At 49.9% G+C, this 22,912-nt stretch overlaps 1 protein-coding gene across 1 annotated transcript in view; it reads right to left on the bottom strand.

Moving 5' to 3' along the window:
* Positions 1-22,912, bottom strand: part of PTPRS (protein tyrosine phosphatase receptor type S) — a 128,648-nt gene that overhangs the window by 44,448 nt on the left and 61,288 nt on the right. The window contains exons 6-7 of the mRNA XM_058821107.1: positions 14,539-14,649; positions 2,185-2,454 (exon numbers count right to left, since the gene is read on the bottom strand). Coding sequence (XP_058677090.1) covers positions 2,185-2,454; positions 14,539-14,649 — 381 coding nt within the window. The remainder of the gene's footprint in view (positions 1-2,184; positions 2,455-14,538; positions 14,650-22,912) is intronic.

Genomic DNA, 22,912 nt, shown 5'->3' with positions numbered 1-22,912 from the left:
AGCTCCTCAGCTCCTTCCCAGCACGTGCTCACATCTCTGCTGAGCCTCCACAGGCAAGGAACGGCACAGGACAGGCTCTGCTCTCCAGAACAAATCTCCAGAAATGGTGGGAAGGGTTCCCCTCAAGGCACAAACTGTGTTAATCCCCATCTCCCCTCTCCCTCAGCCAGGGAGTCCCCCCTGAGCCTGCTGGGGACTGCTCAGCACTTTAACAGCACCTGATACCTGTTCTCACTTCACCTGTTCTCAAGCTTCATGTGCAGTCCTCACTGCACACTTCAGACCCTTTCCAACCCTCCTTATCAACTTCTTATCATGGAATCCCAGAATGTTTTGGGTTGAAAGGGGCCTTAAAGCCCATCCAGTGGACACTTTCCACTGGCCCAGGTGGCTCCAAGCCCTTTCCAACCTGGCCTTGAAGCCTGACTTCTCTAGACCTGGTCTCAGTAAAGCTCAAACTTCTCCTTTCACCTTCTGCCCAGGAGAGCTCACACACAGGAACAGTGCAGGGAACAGGATCCAAACAAAATTACAAAAGACAGAAGGTACCAGCAGGGTGAGATTCCCCATGTGAGGAGATGGGAGAGTTGGAAGCAGAAGCAGTCTGGCCTACACAGCAGCTTTTTAGATTGAGGGGGTAAGACAGGGAAAACAAGGAAGGAAGGAAATACTGAGGAAAATAAAGAGCACCTGAGTCCAGCCCCAGGCATCCTTCTGCTGGCACGAGAGCCCCACTGCCTGTGCAGCAGCTCAGAATGGGTCATGCCAAGATTCTCTAGCCCCTACTCATTCCTCCTGTCAGGCCTTCCTCAGACAGATCACTGATACAACAGGATTGGTTTTTTTCCTTTTTCTTTATCCCTCCCTTTCTCCCAAGTGTTTCTCCTCTCCCCCACGCTGGGATCCTTTCCCACCCCGCCTCTCCCAGATCCCTCATGGGCAACACCAGTACTTGGAGCAGACAGCAGCTCACACAGAGCTCTACACTCACCCAACCTCAGGGGTTCCTGCTTGGGTTTAATACTCCCCTGCTGAGGACAGAATAGATTGAAGATGGCACCCGTGCTCCTCCTGGGAATCACTAGCTGGAAGCTGGGCTTATTCCCCATCTTGCTGAGGCAACAACGGCCACTAAGATGCTGGAACTAAGCTCTACTGCAAGGGTGCACATGCCAGAGATCCTCAGGGCCTTGGCTGAATCTCAGGCCTTGGAACAGGATGGCATGCAGGCTCCAAGCCATCCAAGGCTCCTTGCACAGTGCCCAGCCAGCCTCATTTGTCAGGACAGACACAGCATGCGGGGATTTGAGCCAGTTTTCTTCATAACAAGCGGCTCAGGTGTCCTAAAGCCAGGGAAGGTCTCCAGCCACCAGCTTCCCCTCCACTGTGGGTTTCCCTGTGTGGGGGATCCCCGAGGACATGCACAGATCCCAGCAAGGGGCACTCATGGGGCACAGGTCTGTCCTGCACAGGTAAGGACAGGGACTGACACTCCTGCAGCCAGGTGCCCATGATACAGACATGGTGTCCCTGGCCATGCACACACATCCCAGTTGACGTGGACATGCAGAACTGTGTCCCTATCCACGGACACACATACCCCATTCATGCAGGACACCTGGCCATGCAGGACTGTCCCTGTCCATGCACACACAGAGCCCATTTGTGCAGGAGCACCAGGACATGCACGACTGTCCCTGTCCATGCACACACATCCCACTTGTGCACCAGGACATGCAGGACTGTGTCTCTATCCATGGACACACATTCCGTTCATGCAGGACACCTGGCCATACAGGATTGTCCCTGTCCATGCACACACACACTCCATTTGTGCAGGAGCACCAGGACATGCAGAACTGTCCCTATCCATGCACACACACCCCCCATTCATGCAGGACTGTCCCTGTCCATGCACACACAAACCCCACTTGCGCAGGACACCTGGCCATGCAGGACCGTGTTCCCTGTGCAGGTCAGGCAGTCCCAGGCTCTCCCCATGCAGACACACGATGCCACAGGCACAAACCACGGCACATTCCCACTCTGCCACAGGCCCCACCAAGGCTCCCATGCACGAGCAGGACACGTGCCCAGGGCATCCCTGCGCTCATGCTGGGACACTCAGCTCCGGCCGTGCCCACTCCCACACGTGCACTCAGGACCCTGCTCCCACTCCCTTACATTTCACCGTGATCTGGGCCACGGCTTCTATGACTCCCAGGCTGGACATGGCCACGCAGGTGTAGTTGGCAGAGTCCTTGACGTCCGTGAGCTCCAGGACGTTCCTGCCCACGGGCATGTCATCCTCGGGCGTCAGGTCCTCTGCTCCCTGCATCCACTTCACGTAGGGCATGGGCGACCCCACGGCCACGCAGGTGATGTTGACGTTGCCCCCGGGCATGATTTCATGGCTGACAGGGAGGATGGAGAAGCGAGGGGCCACACGGCGAACTGTGGACGAGACGCACAGAGGTAACAAAAAAACAAAACGGAAAAGCAAAACCAAAACAAACGAACGAACAGAAAAACAAAGAGGGGGGGAAAAAAAATTAAAAATAAAAAAAAAAAAAAAAAAGAAAAGGAAAGGAAAGGAAAGGAAAGAAAAGAAAGGAGAAAAAGAAAAAAGAGTAAAAGATAATTTAAATATAGATGGGGTTTGTCACAGTTTATTTTCTTCCTTCATTAAAAACAAAACAAAAAGGCAAAGAAATTAAAAAATCAAACCGAAAACCAAAAAAATAAACTCCAAATAAATTCGTACTTCACAAACAATATATAGAATATAGACATAAAAGCGATATTTCATAGCAACAGGGTTCCATTGATCAAGATTAGACCCATCACAGCACAGATAAATACACAAAAATTTATTAGCAATTTCTCATCTTTACTGGCAAGAGCTGGCATGGCGAGAGCCCAAACTTCTCCTCCGTGGCCTCTGGGGCCCCCAGCTCCCCGCTCCACACCCTGGGAACCTGCTCCTCCCTCTCTCTCCCGTGGGGTCTGGGTGCTGACCCCCTTCTCCTGAGGAACAGCCCCTCCACCAGCACCCGGCGTGGTCCAGGTGCCCCCTCCAGAGAGGGGCCCTCTCCCACCCGGGGCTGCTGCAGACGTGGGGTGGGGGGCCAGGAGAAGGTTGGGATGGGGACGGAAACTTCTCAACGTTTTGCCTTGTTGGACCCAGAGAATTCAACAAAGAGAGAAGGATCGCATCCCCAGATTCCAGACGCTCCACTTGAGAAGTGAAAGGCGAAAGGATAAACGAGGGAGGAGAGGGAGTCCCCGGAGCGGGACAGAATTTGGTTGGTGTCTGCGTGTGAGAAGCGTCCAGGGGAACACAGCCCCCCTGGAGCGAGAGAGAGTGTGGAAAAGATGAGAAACTCTAATGAAATTTTTGTGGTTTTCGGGTATAGAAACCCTAACGAAGCCTCTTTAAGATCTGACACGGTTCCATCGATAGATGCAGCTCTCAGAGTCACAAACATCATGCAAAATAGGTAAAAAAGAGAGAGAGAGAAAGAGAGAAAGAGAGAGGAAAATGCAGAGAAATATAATTTCTGGGCGGTAGCAAATGCCCACATGGATACTGGATAGAAAGTGAGCGACAGAGAAAGGAAGGAAGACCAGGAGAAGGAGAACAAGAGGGGAAGGGAGAAAGAAGAGAGAGAGAGAGGGAGGGGAGGGGGAAACCCACTTTAATGCTGCATACTTTTTCTAGCTGATGTGACTCAATGTGGTGGCTCACATTGTCACATCTCAGCCCTGGCGGAATAATAAATAGAATAGAATTAATAAGAAAAACAAGGTAATGAAACTTTTAACGTTGAGAAAACAGTGACATGTTCTGTGCATCTCCTTAGCAGAGAGGTGGATGCAGCTTCCAGACCTTACACAGGAAGAACATGGACGCAAAGGGGAGGCTGTGGTTTCCTTGGCTCCATTTTCTGAGCTGCCTGGGCTGCCTGGAGGGATGTTGGGTGCCCTTCCTAAGGGGGGAAAGCAGGGGAATGGACAAAGGAGAATGTGTGTGGATCAGAGAGGGTCTAAGGAGGGGGCTGAGGGCAGGGTCTCCTCCCACAAGAAAGACAAAAGGAGACAGGAGCTGGGGAAAATGCAGGAACTGCAGCAGCTGGAGGGGAGCAGGGGTGCAGGGTTCCTCCAGCTCCAGCCATGCAGGAGCTGTCACAGGCAGGTGGGCGAGGGGCAGGAGGGTCTGGGGGGCTGCGATCTCCCTGTTCCTGCTGTCTGTTCCCAGATAACCTCTGCACAACCTCTCCAAAGCTTGGTGGCTTTGCCACGTGCCAAAGCAAAGCAAAGGACAGCAGGGCTGAGCCTGCCATTGTCCCTCCCAGTGCCTTCAGAGGTCCCCTGGAACTGTCTTGGGGCTTGCTGGTGTTTGTCTTGCAGCTTTGTGGATCTTTTCCGAGGGGAAGGGCACTGCCAGGAGAGGCTGTTTGCCGTCTAGTGGGGCTTTGGCAAACAAAAGCCAACTGCAGCCCCTGCAAGGTGACAGGGGACATTGTCACAGCAAGGTCTGCTCTCCCCATTGGGCTGTCAGACCCTTCTCTGTGAGAACCAGTAAGCCAGGAGCCAGCACTGGGAGGCAAGGAAGAGAAGACTTCCAGACTGGTGGCATTAGGAGCTCAGAGGGGACAAAGGGAATTCCTGCATGCAGGGATTTGCAGAGAGAACGGGGGGCATGCCCTCAGCTGGGAGAAGGATGGGGATATGGAGGGAGAGGCTGCAAGCTCACCTGGCCACTGACACTAGAAGATGATTTTCTAGCTGCAGAAAGCTGTAGGGAGGTGTTTGTTCCAGCTCTGGCTCAAAGGATCAGGCAAGCTGCTCCTTGCTCCCTCCTGCCATGACGGAGAACACTCAGCCCTAGCCACGAGGGCATACCCCTGTTCCCCACTCCATCCTGCTTCCCACTGCTCCCAGAAGTTCCACACTTCAGAAAATGGAGCCAGGTGGAAACCACACCTGTCACAGTCTGAGACAAGATGGAGAGAACTCGGAAAGAAACAAGTGGGGTCAACATGCAGACAGATCTTGGGGTGGGGATGACTCTTCTGAGGGGGGGCTGGTAGGTGACCTTCTGGAGAGGGGAGGCAAGGTGGGAAAGGTGAGGAGGAATGGGGAGACACGTCCGGACAGGATCCGGGCAGCAAACAGCATCAACAGCAACAAACAACGGCAGGTGGGATGCAAACACTGAGTTGTCATGGGAACAGAACAAGACAATTAATCCAAACCGAAGCTAATCGCAAAGAAATGAAACCCAACTGAAAAAGAAAGGGAAAAAAAAAAAAAAAACACCAAAAAAAAACCAAGAAAAGAAAAAGAAAGAACAAACCAGAATTTAATAACTGAAAAGCATCATCTGATGTAGGGCGGAGTGCTGAGAATCGGAGTCTGAAGGGAACCCACTGTTCCTGCCTGTGGTTTTGGGCAGGGAAGGAGAAATCCACTCACAAAACACAAGCTCAGGGGCTGCACAGAGCACGTTCCCAAAAAGAGCAGCCCTGCCCTCCTCCTGACAGCTCCCAGGGTGCAGGTCAGCCCTGGGGTCTCAGGGATCCTTACTTTGGGCTGGTTTAGTGGCATTTGTCCCCCTCCAAGGGAAGCACCCAGCACCTCTGGATGCCGCCCCTCAGCACCACCCCTTCCACAAGGAGGGAGAATTTGGATTAGGGCTGATACGAGCCCAAAACAGGCAGCAGCACTTCCTTGGTGCATCCTGGTTTAAAAAAAACTAGATTCTCCCGTGTGCACAGATATACCAACATCCACACACTGATCTAGGATGGGAAAAGAACTCCAGTTAAATGTTGGGGACCTCAGAGAGTCCCCTGGATACAGCCCTGCTGTGAGAAGCACAATAAGGCACAGGGTTCATCTCTGGCTACCCAGAGTCATCAGGCTGCTGCTTATTTTAATTGCTGTAACATTTGCATTTGGCTGGAGACAGGGAATTTGTCAAGCTGAGAATCTCTGGGTCAGCCTTTAGGTCAAGGCTCAGGAGGAGGAGAGCTGTGGTGGAAAGGAAGCTGGAGATGGAATCAACACCAATTCCAGCTCTGGGTCCAGCTCCACAGCAGCTGAAGGAGGGGAATTTCACAAGGAAAAAAATCAGGCGAAGAGATCCCTTCCATTTTGCTATGCAGCACTTTCAAAGGATCGGGAAGAACAGAACTGCCCTCTCTGGAAAGGAAACATTGGGATGGGGCAGTCAGGGCTCTGCTTTATAAACACTTTCCTAATAACACTTTTCCCAGTTTCTGGTGCAAGAAGGACCTTCCCTGAGTTCCAGGGGTGTTTGGTTTCCAGGCCAGCTTTGGCAGACCCCGCATGCGTACACGGATGTGCATGCTCCATGTGCAACAGCTCCCGACAGACACACACAGGCAGGCACACACAAACAGACATTGTCCATGGCCAAAAAACTCTCAGGAGCTTTTTTTCAAACAAGGATACAGCTTGTTACGGAGAGAACCAGATTCCAAGACCGGAGCTGGATGTTTGGGATGCAATTAAATGATTTCAATGCAGAGAAGCCATTTCAGAGGCACAGGAAAATTTTGTAAGTGCAGTTAGTTATGAGTCTGTTTAATTGTTGGATAAGCATTTCACACTGCAAATCTGCACCCCAAATTGTGCTCTTCTTTAGAAACAGAACAGATCCATAACTTTTCACACCCTTGGGCAGCCAATTGGTTTTGTTGCTGCTCATGGAGGCAGAGATTGACCCAGTTTGTGTTCTGTGAGTGGCATTTTTGGCTTTTTTTGGTCCCAATCAGCATGGCTCAGGTTCCCCACCACCACTCAGGGTCCACAAGGTGAGAGGTGTTTTTGCAAGATTTACAGACCTGATTGGAAGAAACACTGGGAGGTCCAGGGTTGACTTTTGCAACACCAAAATCCATCCTTAAAATGTGTTCCCATGATGCTGCTAATGAGAGAAACCTGAGGACCAACCAGTTTGTGCTGAGGAACCCCACCAGCTGCTCTTTTAAAGCCCCTTCCAAATTCCCTCAGAGAGAAAAAATGTTGGAGGAGGGGAAAGGAGAATGTCCTGGACAAGAACCTGTCACTTCAAACCCCGATTCACATTAAACCAACTCAAAGAGAAATGCATCTTATACCTTAAAGAAGAAATCAATCGAAAAAAGGAAACGAAAGAAAGTGAAGTGACTGGTTGAAAGCACCAAACAAAACCAAATGGTATTAAACATTTTGACACTCAGCAAGCTGCTGCTCCAAATGAGGTGAGAAGGCGGACATTATTGGCCATTTTGGGGAGACAGGAGTCATTCCGTCTTGCTCCAAAATGAGGAGGGGTAGGGGAAAGGGTGCCAAAATAATGTGCAGCCTCTACATTATTAGTGAAGCTTAGATTACACCTGTCCTCCCCTCCCAAATGTGGTCTGTCCCTGCCCCTGCGTGTCCGTGCAGCCGCCTCTGCCTCTCCCTGTCCCAATTCCAGGCTCGTTCCCCTGGGCTGAGACCTTTTGGGCTTTGGATTTCCGACCTCTGCCCCTCCACAGGATGAGAAGCTTCCCTCCTCCTGCCCATCTCCTTCCTCATTTCCTTCACAGCAAAGAAAATAAATATGTAAATAGGTAGATAAATAAAGAATGAGACCAAGGCTTGGATTTGGTCTGGAGGAAATCCATTACCTTCCCAATAATTGTTACTTTTCACTTAAAAAACCACATTAGCTGAACGACAGGCTGGCTGAACATCTCTGGTCTTTTGCAATTCTTTTTTTTGTTTTTCCTGTTGTTTTTTTTTTACAGGATTGAACAGAAAATAATCAGAATCCAATTGTTTTTCACGCAGCTCTGTAATTTTAAACACAGACTTGACTGGTTTAGTTTTTGTTATTTTAATTTGACAAGGTGTAATCTAATTTTTTCCCCTAAAACAAAGAGAACAGCGATGCAAAAGGTGTAAGAGACACAGGCAGGCAGAGATTTCGAGATCAGTACAGCACAGTGTTCCTGCAAAGTGCCCTCTATAGAGAGATAGTCATGTATATACATAGATATATACACAGTTTGGATTTTTTTTTCATTGGTTTTTTTTGGGGGGGGTGGCTTTTTGTATCCATTTCCATTTCCTGATACCCTTGAGAAATCCTTCTGCAGAAACACAGTGAAGTTTTTGTTTGCTTTGTTTGGTTTGGAACTAGAATTTCAGAGCTGAGGACACCCCAAACACGGACAGGGCACTCCCCCACCCACAGAAATGCTAAAATAACCCTTTAAAATCATCCCAGAACTCTCCATCCCTCAATTTTAGCACCTGGAAACTGGGCACTGCAGAGGCAGCTGTACAGCCCAGTGGTGGTTCTGCCTCCCTCCTTCTCCATTAAAGAATTTATCAATCTAGTCTAAAAAGGTATTAAAATTCCTACAGTTTAAAATACCAATGACTGCTTTGACCTTGTGGCTATTTGTTAAATCTCTAGTGCATGTGGAATTATTTCCTTCAACCTCTAAATGGGACTGAAAGGGAAAAAGCTCAGCAATGGTTCCACCTGGAACCAACCAGCAGCTCTGGTCTGATGGCCAAATTACTCATGTGCCAAACTTAACCCAGGCTACAGGCTAAATTATTGCTTAAATTAGTCACATTTTAATCTATTTTGAAGCTTTATTTCCTGAGGTGCTCGGCACACTATCCCTGCCCTTTCTGTGGGTTTTATTTTAATTGATTTCCACTAGTTCAGCTCTTACATGTTTTGCCCTGGCCTGGTTTCATCTTTGGTCTCTCAATGAGCTGAGGTTTTGAAGAGAGCCTTGGGAATGTTCTCAGCAGGGCCTGGGCTGCAGAACCTGGCTGGGGGTGACAAAGCTCGTGCTGATGGTGACAAGCAGAAAAGACAGGACCTGAGCAGGCACTGGGCTGCTTTAAATGCCTGCTGAGCCATTCACAGCTCCCTGGGCTGGAAAAGAGCAGAGCCACAAGGAGCTGGAGCAGAGAGCAGGAAGGATTATCCCTGCAGCATCCAAACTGCTGCTTTTTGTACCTCCTGACAGGGGCCCACTGTGTGAAAATAGGGGAAAATTCTTCATTCTGCTAAATTCAACCACAACAAGGCATCCTGTACTGGCAGCAGCTGCTCTGCACACTCAGGGGATCTGAAACTCAGCCCCCACAGCTCATTCCTCCTTCCTCTGGGACATGGAGGAGCACAGGGACACGAGGTCCTCACACACAGGGCTCCATCCCAGCCAGCAGCTGGATTTTGGGATCAAACCATAACAATCAAGGTAGCCACCTACAGCTTCCTAAATTAAGAGGAGAGCTGCAAAATAATCCATTTCCAGGGGGCAAAGCAGCTCTGGCCACAGGCCCAGGCTGAGGGGACACAGATCTAGGCTGAGGGGACACAGGCCCAGGCTGAGGGGACACAGGCCCAGGCTGAGGGGACATGTGCCCTCTCTGGGGTGATGGCTGAGCCCCCCATGTGGTCCCTAAATACAAACAAAACCACTACAGAGTGCTTTGGGCTGGAAGGGACCTCAAATTCCACCCAGTGCCACCCCTGCCATGGGCAGGGACACCTTCCACTGTCCCAAGCTGCTCCAAGCCCCATCCAGCCTGGCCTTGGGCAGCCTCTCAAACACCACCATGGGCAGACAGCTCTTTGCAGGATTTTGAATCCATTCTTTCCTGCAATCACTATGGGCCACAAGTCTGATGGCACTTGTGTCCCTGGGGATACAGAGAAGCATCCAAGGAGACTTTTGAAAGCCAGGTGAGCCCATTAAAACCAGGATTCCCACCAAGGTGCTGGCATGCCCCTAGAACTGCACCCATCTTTTCACCAGCCACAGGTGAACCCTGGGCTGGTGGCTCAGCCTAAAGTGCCACACACCTGGGCTGGTGGCAGAGATCACCTCACCTGCTTCTGACTTGCTTTTGTGGTCTCCACAAATGCTTCTGCCTCTGCCATCAGGCATCCCCTGCCAGCACTCTGTTATTTTGGACCATGGCATGATCTGAGCTGCAATAACACACAAGGCAAACCCTGCACCAATAATTTCAAGCCCATGCCCATGGTTTGGGTTAGAAGGACCTTAAAGCCCATCCTGTTCTCCCTTCCAGGACACCTTCCACTAGACCAGGCTGCTCAGAGACCATAACTTTAGCAAACCACACAACCTCTTCTAGCCAGGTATCAAGTTCCTATTTCCTCATCCAATGTCATTCCAGCCTATCATGATTACATCCCATTTAGCTTTAGTTTATTGTTGTTGATGTCATTATCATTACTTTTATTTTTATTGGCTCTTAAGGAAGAATTTAATCTTCAAGCCTTCTCAGATCACAAGAGATTCTTAGCAGCAGCAGTGCAGTTTGGCCATGTTAGGAATACTTTATAAAAGAGAAAATAAACAAATAAAAAATAATGGTGTATAAATCCCTTTTTAATTGCACCTAAATCCTGAAACTCAAACTCCTAGTCATGAAGGAAAATCCTGTAATTAGGAGTAATTATCACCTTTTAGTCCTAGGCAGGAGGGAGGTGGGATGGGAAAACCTTATTTCAAATGCTATTCCTTTTTCTTTTTTTAAATAGAACAAGCTTTTTTTTTTTTCTTTTTTTCCTTTAAAAAGAGCCTTGGGACTGAGGGATGTTTTTTGGCTATTGTTGGCATCCAAGTCAGAAGAGCCACAGCTGGTCTCTTCCCAGAGAATTCTCAAGAGAGCAGCATTTGGGAGTGGTACCCTGGTACCTATGGGGAGGGAGGAGACTCAGAAGGGGAGGGGAGAATACCAGCACTGAGGGTCCGAGCACTGAAATCTCAGCATTTTAAGAAAAAAGAGAAGGACAGACAGAGAGAAAGAGAGAGAGAGAGAAAGAGAGAGACAGATACTGTGTCAATACTGCACTGGATTTCTCAAAAAATCACACAGCTTTAATACCTGTGCCCTAGGAAAGCCACTCCTTTGGTAGCTGATTGAGAGGTGGGGACTGGCAGGAGAGGGAAAGGCATAGCCAGGGAAGGGCTGGCATTCTGCACAGGGGAAGCACCAAGCACCACTGGTACCACTGACACACTGCAAACCCCCTGTTCACTCTCCCATGTGCCTCACCCGCTCGGGGTGCACACATGGGAGGCAACAGGAGCTTCTTGGGGATAAACAGGGAGATGAGAAGAGGGAAAAGAGGCATTTTCAGCTCCAATGTCACTGGCCAGATTGCTGGTTGCTGTTTGCAATAGCTGCAGCTGCCAGATGTGCCCCGGCGCTGTCGCAGTGCCTGCACAGCTGCACTTCTCCTTTAGGAAGGAGGCTCTGCCTTTGCTGTGCTGGGTTTTGAGGTGCCTGCACCAGGCAGCAGTGGGTAAATCCCAGAAGGGAGCAGGACAATGGGGAGAGGCAGAGCCAGGAGGCAGCTGCCCTTCCCTCCCAGCCCTCCCAGGACGAGGTGTCACCTCCTCCACGGGATTCTGCCTGGGGCTGGGGCTCTGCTTGCACTCGAGGGTGCTTCAGGAGAGAGCAGAGTGGGATTTGGGATCAGCAGCTCTCTGTCAGTGCCCTGCTGGGCTGACAGCTCCTGGTGTTACTGGAGGGAACTGGGCAGTGACCAGTGAGTGAGCTCCCACGGCTGGGGAAGCCTCTGGAGCGGGGTCAGGGCTTTTCTTTGTGTGAACAAGAGCCACACCTCAAGAAATAAATAAGCAGTAACGTGACCCAGGGTCTGCTCTAACTCTTGGAATGACCCCCTGGGTTCTCACCATCTTTTCCACTTCCCAGATCCCTCCCTCCCCCAAAACAAAGGGTTGTCCCAAATAGCAGGGCTTCCATGGACAGGCGTTAGAGCTGTGTGACTCCTTTCCTCCTGCAGGGATTGAGGAGTTCAGTTACCACCGGGTGGGCAGGAACACTGGCTTCTCACAATGCGTTTGGAATAAACTACAGCACAGCATAACCAATCAAAACAGAAACAGGAAATCAAGAGAAAGCAAAAAACCCAACAGAACCAAAAATTTGGAAAGTAAGAGTAAATCCACTTCAAAGAAACCAGAATTGTAGAACGGAAAAGAAACGATACATATTTATATATCGAAAAAAAGAATTCATAATTAATTTAAAAAGTGGCATGCAAAGAAGATTGTTACATTCTCCTATCATGCATCAGGCCCAATGTCCAAACGGCAAGGTAACCATGACGACAAAAAAGTGCAAGAACTCAGCAACATTACCAAAGGATGCATAGAGAGGCCCACAATGCAACTCAACTCATCTCCGTGAGACCCGGGAATGCGCGGGTCTCGCTCATCTTAAAGATTTCTTGCTTTTTCTCTTTTCATTTTTTAAATTTTTTTTTTTCATTTTTTTTTTTTTCTCTTACGAATGTAAAAATGTGGGTAAAGAAAGTAAAAAAGAAAAAAACCACACCAACCTTCTCGTAGCTCTGAGGGATGTTAAGGGGGTTTGATGCGGAACACAATGACATGAGGAGAAGAGAAAAATAGGGGAAACACAGAGAGAGTAAAAAAAGGCCTTCTCAAGGCTGTCAGCTGCAAATTGATTGATTTTTTTTTTTTTCTCTTAACCAAAATAAAAAGAAAGGAAAAAAAAAATGAAGATAGTAACGACCCTCTTTCCTGCCTTCCTAACGCTCCCCCTCCCATCCCTTTAAGCCCAACCAAGCTCCGCAGGGAGGCCAGGCTGGGAGCAATCCTAGCTCAGGGTCAGCCCCACAGGGGTGCTGAGCCCAGGCAGGATTCTCCCTCCCTGCAGTCCCTCTGCTCCTCGGAGAAGGGGAGCGGAGCCCCCGGGCAGAGCAGCCCCCCGGCCCCACACCCAGCCCTGCTCACTCTGCCTCCACCATGGGACTGAATAAGGAGAAACAGAAATAATTAGAAGAAGGAAAAAGAAAAGCAAAATACCAAACCAAACCATTTCCTTGCAATGTTCAAACTTACAACTCCTATCCCAGGTGGTCTATAGAGACAAGCATGTTATGGGAGAAACAAGTCAATTGGAAACACAAGAGTGCTCGAGACTCTTTTAAAACAAAACAAAAATAAAAATAAACGGGAAGAAAAATGTGCATGAACTCTCCCTCCCACCAAAGCAAGTCCATTTCAGAAATTTGTTACCTTTCCACGATATTAACACACAAGAAACAAGGAATTAAACAGCATGAAAAACACCCAAACCACAGGCCGAGCTGGCACACGCTGTGTTCTGCACTCTCTCGGCAGGTTAGTGCTGGTTTGCAGGCAGGCCCAGGTACACACGGCCTAACTGGGGTAGGAACAGGGCTATCACCACCTGGAGCCCTCTCATCCAGGTGTGGAGACAACACCGTGTTACAACCTTTGTCTCCTGGGTAGTTTCCGAGTGGCCAGAAAAGTAGAGGAAATTTAGAAACAAAACAATAATGAAAAATCCCCACATTTTTCCTGTTTCTTTTCTTTTTAGTTTTTGGTTTTTTGGCTTTTTTTTTTTAAAGAACCCAAACCATTCCAGCTAAGCTGTCTGCAATGGATTCAGCCCTGAATTAGTATTGGATCCAGATTGACACTCCCAAAAGCGGAGTTTCGGGGGCCCAGGCGACAGGGCAAATTTCAAACACAATTTTCCAGCTGGCCACAAAAGGCTATTTAAAAATTTAGCTTGGAAACATTAAATTATTAAAAGCCTTCTCTCCATGTGCATGTGATTTAGTGAGCGTGAGACACGAGAGAGAGAGAAAGAGAGAGAGAAAGGAGTGCACACAGGAGCATGGCTCTGCATTGGACTGCAGATTAACGTGAGTGTAGGTGGGAGGCGCCTCCTCTGTCGATGGGATGGAAATGGGAACAGTTTGCTGGGATGTAACTTTTCTTTTTTCCTCCCAACGGCATTTTTCTTTTTCTTTTTTAAAATTTTTTTAAATCGAGAAGGACCAGCCCTGCTCTCTCATTACCAAAAGGGCTTTTGCTGTGGAAAGATGTTAAACCGAAGCTACACACAAAATATTACAGGTCAGAGAGATTAAAATAAGAGAAAGTGGAAAGGCTGTTGGCCCAGGGAATGGGAGAACATCGAGGGGACATGGAGCAGAAGCCAATCCCCTGTCATCTGTTCCTCTGCTGCGGGGTGAAGGGGGCTCAGGGATGGCTGCTGGTGTCCCCAGCTCCGTGCCCAAGGAACCAGGGACAAATTACTGCTGGCAGAGGGAAAAGCAGCTGGGACTGAGGGCAGCAGTGCCAATGCACCCTCCTGCTGCAATCTGGGGGCATCCAGGGACACAGAGGGGTCCTGCCCTCCTCTCACAGCCACAGCAGCAGCGCTGAGAGCAGGGATGCTTTGGCAGGAAGGGCAATTCCCTCTGGGGCTAAAGGGATTCTCTGCGGGCCGACCTGGCGCATTTTGGGGCGCGCTCTTTGACTCGGCCGTGGGTGAGCCAGCCCTGCAGGGATGCGGGGGGCAGCGGGGACCCCCCGAGCTGGGGAGGGCTGGGATGGGCCGGGAGGAGGAGGAGGAGGAGGAGGCTGAGTGCCGGTGAGCCGCTGTGCTCCCTACCTCTCACGTAAAGGTTAGCGGGGGACGAGTAGCGCACCCCGGCGCTGTTGCTGGCCACGCACTCGTACTTGCCCTGGTCCGTCTCCTCGCTGCTCTCGATCTGCAGCCCACCTGTGAGGGGACAAGACACGGCAGCACAGACACATCATCAGCCTCTGCTGGGGCTCTTTCCTCCCCCCGGGCTCACGCACGCCGGGACGGGAGCACGGAGCCCCCGCGGACCCGACACGGTGAGAAAATGAAATTCTCCCTCTGTGCTGAGCGTTGCTCTTTGTCCTGAACTCATCAGCAAAGGCACCAAGTTTTTGTGGCTTCTGCAATGCAGGCGTTCTGCACCAGAACTCCAGAAATCAGCCTCAATAATCCATATTACTGTGATCCCAGAAATCCATCAGCAGGCAGTTGACTTTCCCTTGCTCAATTTGAAGCAGTGACCATAAAAGTGAAAGGCTTTGTCACCCTCTGCCTGGGGAATTTCTATCGCTGCTGCCTTTGTTTTGTGCCCAATACCTGCTCCTCAGGAAGCCTGCTGGAGATAAGAGCCCCTGTGAAAAGCACCTTACTCATAGTAAATATTCCCCAGGGAAAACCCTGTAAATACTGCATTGGAACTTCAAAATTGCCTGCATGGTTTACATCATCTGGGCCAAAAGGATTAAGGCTTTTCTTAAACTTGTATATTATTGCAGGCTACAAGAATATACCCAGAGCCCAAACTAAAGATTCCTGTCAGCAAATATGCAGAGAGATGCAGCATGGAACTACATGGAAGAAAATTGCCTCATTTACCTCAGAAGGCTTCATCCCTGCAAAACTCCAGTTAAAATACATACTACATAAATAATTCAACAGGCTCTCAAATGTTTTATGTATTAGGAGTACATGATTATACTACAGATATGGACAGAGCTCACATGTGGTAAGACTCTTAACTCCCATCTCTGGAAAAAAAAAAACCCCACCTAAATATGAAAACCAAACAATTCCAGCTCAGTGTAATAGTATTGATAAAATCTTAAGTGAGAGGAGTGCAAATGAGATCATTGTTGGTTGCAGATAGAGCCTTTTCAGGAAGGAAAAAGCAATGTGCTCTCAGAGGAGGACACAGAGCTCACGTTCCTCCGCGTGTGCGTGGGTGGGAACGATGCTGGTGGGGAGATGTGGGGCTGGGAGAGGATTTGGGACAGGGCTGGGGTGTGAGTGCAATTCCCCACAGCATCCCCTGTGCCTGGGAGCTCCCAAAGGCAGAACAGAGGGAATTAAACCCCAAAAAACCCCACCCAGAGCAGTAAACCAAACAAAACCCATTCCAAAAGAATCTGCGGGTATTTCAGCACAGCAGGAGTTAAAACCCAGACTGGCTGGAGCTTCCCACTGAGCACCCAGCTGAGCATTTTTCATATGGAATTACAGCTCCAGCTCTGCTGTTGGAGAGCTCCACTTGGGTGGAAAGCTGCTGGTGAGTTTTCCCAGAAATTTCTGTTAATTTGGACAAATCTGTGGGTTGTTTCCATCGGTTCCTGATCCATTTTCTGAGCTGCTCATGAGCATCACTGGTCTGAGAGTACCCAGGGGAGGTGAAGCCTCACTCCAGAGCAGGAAGGGAAACAAGGACTGCAGGGAGCAGCTTTCCCTGGGGAACAGGGACTCACCCCTCCCTCCCTGCCCACTCCTCACCCCTGCTGGTCGAGGCAATGGCAGAAATGAGGCTGCAGAGAGGGTGAGGAGTGTTCAGCACTCGTCAGGAACCAACAGACGCGATGTGTGAAAACGTAAATCTCACCTACAGCACCTCCTGTTGCTTTTACCAGCAGAGAATTATGGAATTCTAAATGTGCCAGTGGAGATAAAAACCAAAGCAGGGTCTTCCAAGGGGTGCACACCCAACCCCTCCTGCCTTTCAGCTTGAGGTCAATTTTTGACTCCATTAAAGAGACAGTGCAGAAGCTACTTACCGTGGATCTTTCCCAGAGAAACCTAAGGGTAAGAGAGTGGGGAGGAAGTGGAAAGAGGCTCTGGAGCCAAACAAATGAGTGGGCTGAGATGGTAAGTGCTGAAGGTCTGCCTGAGCAAAGGACTGGAAAACTCCCATCACCATCAGCAGCTCGGGAGCACTTTGCACCAATCAACAGAAAGTCCTAAGTATTTACCAAGCTTTGAGAGCATTTAATGCTCGAGATAAACTTCAGTCCTTCATAGTCCTGGAGAGATTAGCTCTTAAAACTCTGCCATAAATCTGAGGCAGCGCAGCCGGAGATGTTATTAGAATAACAGGATCAGTATTACTGTGCACCCAGCAAACAAAAAAGGACATTATAACCATAGATAAAATAAAGACAGGTATAAAAAAGAAATATCCAGAGGTGAAGCAGGACAAGGAAACGTAACAACAACACGGATCTGTACTGAGCAGAGGGCAATGAAACGGGATCTGTGTGGAGAGAAGTGCTTGGAGAGTGGGTGAGTGAGTGAGCTGGGGGTGTCTTACCTCGGATCGGTGTACCTTCTGCAAAGAAAACAAAGAAAATGAGTGAAATGACTGCAAAACCCCAAACACCTGCACTGCCCGTGGGAAAAGGACCTGAGGCAAGGAAGACAGTTCCCAGTAGGAAACTTCTCGGTCTGTCTCATCTTAAATTACAGGGCACTGAAGAGGGCTTGGGATACTTTAGCGGGGTGTCCTTTCCAGCAGCCCAATCCAGCTGGCTGTTTGCAGAGCCTCCCGTGGCTCTTGGCTTCAAAAGGCCTCAGACTGGCTCCATTTTGGTGCAGGAATGTAAAGAAACCCCTCAGGCCCTCAGCTAACATCCCTATCTGCTACTCACTGAACACATTTACCTTGCCCACTCCTGGGGACACAGGGCTGTGCTAGCCCAGGCAGGGAGAGGGACACGTGGGCACCTTGCACCACATTAATCTGCACGTTTGGTCCCACCTTGGCTAGCTCCAAGCTTCAGCTCTTGGCCCAGATGTGTGAGCTCAGTGCCTGTGCTGCTCAGGACCTCTGGCCATCCCTCAGGGCACTCAAGAGGTGACAGGGCTACCTGGAACCTCCTCCAGTGGCTCTGGAGCCACCCTGATGCCAGTGTGGAGAGAAGAGCCCCGCTGCACTTGCCTGCTGGGTTATTTTATTCCAAGCCTGCTGGCTGCCTCTCCTTTGGGTTATTTCATTCCAAGCCTGCTGGCTGCCTCCTCTCTGGGTTATTTCATTCCAACCCCTCCTGCTGTCTGTCAGCGCCCAGCCCCGGGCAGGGCTCTCAGGTGGGAGGGAGTGACCGTCAGGGTAAAACCCCTGTCCCCCACCTGGGCTGGCAAGCAAACCATCTTCCTTTGAAAACACGGCAGGTCCTTTTGCTCACAGTGGCATTCAGAACTTATCAGAGAAGGGGGTTCAGCTGGTGGGTTTTTACCCCAATCCTGAGAACAGGGCAGATCCCGCAGGGCCAAGTTCTGCCTCTCGCCAGGGAGGGAAGCACGAGCTCCTCTGCAGTGGTGACACTGCTGCCACCCTGCAGCGCTGCCAGCCAGGGCTGCAGAGCACCTTAAATGACAAACACCAGCCTCTCACCTCTCCTCTCCCCTGGGGAGGAACAGCAGAGCTGTGATCCTGATTTACACACGGGGATAACTGAGGTAGAGGTGAAGCAACTTGCCCAAGGTCACGGAGGGAAGACTGGCAGAGGCAGGAACAGGAGTCAAAGCCTCCCCCGTGCCAATCTTCTGCCTTAATCACCAAAAACCCCTTCCCTCCTTATCCTTCAGCCCTGCTCATCCTTCTGCTGCGGTTCAATCCTCCATTCTCAGGATAGGAGGTAAAAATATACAGATACTAAGTAGAGTTCACCTTTATTTTTCAAAGGAGCTAAGGGAACAGAGGCATTATAGTGTTAGGGATTAGACTCTAGTTAGACTCAGCTTCTAGTTATGAGGTTAGGTTATTAGCTAGAGAAAAGTTAGCATCTAGTTAGGGTTAGGAACTAGCTAAGGTTAATGAAGCAGGTTGTTAGCTCTCAGGACAAAGGTTGGAGAGACAGCGCTTGGAGGAGGTGGGGGAGCATGGCCTTGGGCAGACCCCCACCCAGGAGGTGGCAGGAAGGTTTAAAAAGCAAGAGAGAGAGAGAGAGAAAGCAGCAAAAGGTTACAGATCAATTCAGTGGAAATAAAAACAGCCTCTGATACATCCTTCTGTCTCGAAATTGGAGTGAAAATCTGCCATCTGTGGCACCAATATGGAGCAAGGCTAATGGGGAGAGGCTAGAGAAGGGGAAGAGATCCCAACACCACCCATGGCTCAAAAGCTTCTCTGGCCTTGGCTAAGCCTGGCAGTTTCCTGCACAAAATTCACTCTAATTGACAGCAGAAACACGCTGGGAGTTAGAGGTGTGCAAGCCCAGGCACAAGATCAGCATTGCCCTGGTGTCACTGCAGGCTGTCACTCCCTGAACCCCTGGGATGGGGCTGCCAGAGCTCTGGGGACAGCCTGGCCTGGGGACAGGCTCTGGGGGAGCAGGCAGTGCCACCCAGCTCTAACCTGGCACACAGGGAGGGGCAGGACAGCTCTGGGATGAGCCCCACACCAGAACTGGGGTGAAATGAGCTCGGGCAGCACTTTGGGTGCGGCGCAGACACAGATGGGAGATTTTCACTGCTGGAGTTTCACATCTAACCCGCTCCACGTTCAACACAGGGGCAGCAGGAGGGTGCTGGAAGAGGATGTGCGCTGGATTAATTATTCTGAGGGACTCTGAGAGGCCCTGGAGGGTTTGGTATGGGGGTGCAGGGGAGGCAGTCCATACCTGGTGTGCCTGCACGAGGCTGCCCGGTCTGGGGCACAGTGAGGGCACCTTTGCAGGACAACTACAGGGGAACAGCTCCCACTGGATGCTGACTTTGGGAGTGAAAAGCTGCTTCTGAGATGCTCCCTGCAGCCTTTTCACCCTGCCTTGCACAGCCTCCCTGGATCTCCAGATCTGCCTATCTAGGGCACATTTTGAGGCTGCGTGAGCCCAGATGGCCAGCCCAGGGTTTAGCAGCAGAGGCAAAAGGCAGATTAAAGGCCTTGCCTCTGCATTGCAAAGGCCCAGGATGGTGCCAGGCAGAGGTCCCTGTGCAGGTGTCCCCCTCTGTCCCTGGGGTCTGCTCTCCCACCAGCCCTGCCCTGCTCTCCCACAGGCTGAGCTGCCCACGGCTCCCCTGAGCCTGGGGAACAGGAGAGGAGAGGAGAGCAGGACAGGCAGCATTGCCATGGCAATGGCAGGAAACACATCCCCACCTTCTGTCAGCCACGTGTGGCAACGTGTGTGTGCTGGGCTCTGTCCCCAGGGCTGCAGCAGCTCCTCTGCTCCACACGAGCAGGGTCCCTGCACTCTGCAGGGTGGCAGAGCTGCAGCCCCACATCCCTGGCACCAAATTGGACTTGGCAGGGACAGGGACACGAGCAGGTTCTGCCTTTTGGGGTTCTTCCCTTCCTCAACCCTTCCCCTCTGGCCTGTGATTTACAGCTTCACTTTGGAAATGCTGCACTGTCGCCGGCATCTTTTATGAAAAATCCTTTCCTTAGGATTTTTCCTCCTGAGAAGCTGAGAGGTCTCAGGAAGAAAATGTAAGCAATGGTTATCTGCTGCTGTGGAATGCAACATGTAAATCTTTGATTAGCTCATGTTAGTTGTTTCTAATCAATGGCCAATCACAGTCAGCTGGCTCAGACAGAGAGCCCGAGCTACAAATCTTTGTTTTCATTCTTTCCTATTCTATTCTTAGCCAGCCTTCTGATGAAATCCTTTCTTCTATTCTTTTAGTATAGTTTTAATATTATATATATAATAAAATAATAGATCAAGCCTTCTGAAACATGGAGTCAGATCCTCATCCCTTCCCTCATCCTCAGATCCCTACAAACACCATCACACTGCACCCCCTATTCCTATTCTCCCTCCTCAAAATGCCAATAACCCCGTTAGATGTGAAACTCCAGGACCTCCTGCAGGTGTGAACACAATTATCACAGTTCCAGGGTACAAGCTATTGTGTAATTGGGGAATTCCAGGACAACTGTTGCTAAGATACCAAAAAAAAAAAAATCTATCCAATGTTAGGAGGTTGATATTTAGCTGTTATCTCTTTATACAGATAAATTAATTAGAATTAGTATTACTAGTCTTTTTTTTTTTTTTTTTTGTAGCCTGCAATACCCCTGCAGAAATTAATTTAGAGGGCAGAACATCCCTACTGAAAGAGTTAGTAGAAGAAATGCAGAGCATGCCTCTCAAGAAGCTGTTACAAAGGAATTAGTTTAAAGGGCAAGGGTTACAAATCTGCACGTTAGCAGGTTTGGGGTTTTTTGGTTTGATTTAAAAAAATTTTTTTAATTGAACAAACTTACCAAAAGTCTCTGAATGTTAAATAAAAAGTGAAAAAAAAAAAAGAAAAGAAAACTTGTTATAGCCAGTTATTTAGCAAACAGAAGACACACACAAGACACAAAGGTTTTAGTGTTTGAGCGCTGAGGAAGGTGCTGAAGTCTGCCTCCCGTGTCCCCCCTAGATGGCAGCTGAGCAGAGGACATTGCCTTTGCCTTCTGCTGTAAATGTCCCAAGATAAGCAGAAATATCCATTTTCCAAGGCCACCTAAACTCTTGTCCAAGCTGGATCTCTAAGGCTGAGATGTCCATGATGTCTAAGAGAAGCAGGAGCTCAGCCAGAGCTCCTTCCCATCCTCCTCTGGCTGCCAACTGAGCCTTGCACTCAGCCCAAGCCCCCAAGCATGAAAAGATTTCCAACTGCTTGGCAATTTGATCTGGAGATGGAAAGGGGAAGCAGAAACACCCACTAGAGAAAAGCCACTGCGGTTAATGATGTGTCCCCCTGCCCTGATTAGAGTGAAGATCCACATTCCACAGGGGCTCCTGGGATGGTGGCACTGTAATGGCCATGCTCTCAGAGGTCTGTTTGTACCGCCAGCCAAACATTCAGATTTAACACAAATGAGAAGCAAACCCCATCCCACAATCTCCTCGTCTGACATTTCACTTGTTCCCTTTAATGAGCTCATTTGCGTATCTGCCACTAACTCATAATTGATAAAAATTCAGCTCCTCACAGCCCCTGTCCTCCAGCAGCATGGCTGTTACCCTGATGGCTTCATGGCCAGGGGGAATCTGGGTGTCTGTCTGTCCTGTCCCAGCCACACGCAGAGGGAACAGTCACTAAATCCCAGCCTGGTTTGGGTTGGATTGGATTAAAACCCACCCAGTGCCAGCCCTGCCATGGCAGGGACACTTCCCAGGCTGCTCCCAGCCCCAGTGTCACAGACTGGTTTGGGTTAGAAGGAACTTTAAACCCATCCAATTCCACCCTTGCCATGGCAGGGACACCTCCCAGTGTCCCAGGCTACTTCCAGCCCCAATGTCCCAGCCTGTTTTGGGTTGGAAGGAACTTTAAACCCATCCAATTCCACCCCTGCCATGGCAGGGACACCTTCCACTGTCTCAGCCTGTTTTGGGTTGGAAGGAACTTTAGACCCATCCAATTCCATCTCCTGCCATGGCAGGGACACCTTCCAGACTGCTCCAAGCCCTGTCCAACCTGGCCTTGGACATTCCAAAGATCCACAGCTGCTCTGGGCACCTCTGCCCACCCTCACAGGGAGAACTTCTCCCCAAATCCTCCTAAACCTGCTAGCAGGAGGTGTTTTAGCAGCTGTGATTTATCTGCAGAGCTGCTCCTCCCTGCTCAGAGAGCTCTGTCAGACACCCTGCCCTGGTGCCACTGGGCACCCCAAGGACCTTGAACAGAGTCCCACTGGTGGGGGACAGACCCTGGTGCCATCAGCAGTGTCCTGGAGCACCCCCAGTGCCCTGCTGTGTGCTGGTGCCACCCTTCTGCCAGCAGAGTTTGTTTTCTGGAAAGATGAAGGTATTAAATGAAGGTCTGACCTTAGCAGCTCAAGCAGAGCTCGCCTCACTCAAATCCCACCCCCAAATCTGCCCTGACTCCCTTGCACAGACACAAGCACTGACACTGTGCTCATTAACAACCCTAATGCTGATATTCTGCAGTTCTGCAGGCCTTTCTTTGCACAAGGTTTGGAAGGCCACGAAAGCAGATGGAACTGGAGAGCTGGGAAGCCCTGACTGCCCAAGGATCTGCACTCCCTGACACACAGGCAACAGGTTTGTGCCCTGCAGACTACAGGGATGCTTCAGGGCTCCGCCAGTTTACTAATTTAAAGCAGCTGTAAATGAGATTAAATCTCAGCAGGTATCTTCTATTTATCAGAGGGGTCAAGGGTTCACTCTGAGGTTAATAAATTCACTGGAATAAAAAGGCAGCACTCAGGTGGCTTCAAGGAAAACACCAGATCAAACCCAGCTAA

Source organism: Ammospiza caudacuta, chromosome 28 (genome assembly GCF_027887145.1).
Source record: "Ammospiza caudacuta isolate bAmmCau1 chromosome 28, bAmmCau1.pri, whole genome shotgun sequence".
Taxonomy (NCBI): domain Eukaryota; kingdom Metazoa; phylum Chordata; class Aves; order Passeriformes; family Passerellidae; genus Ammospiza; species Ammospiza caudacuta.
This window is presented reverse-complemented; position numbering and strand designations above follow the sequence as displayed.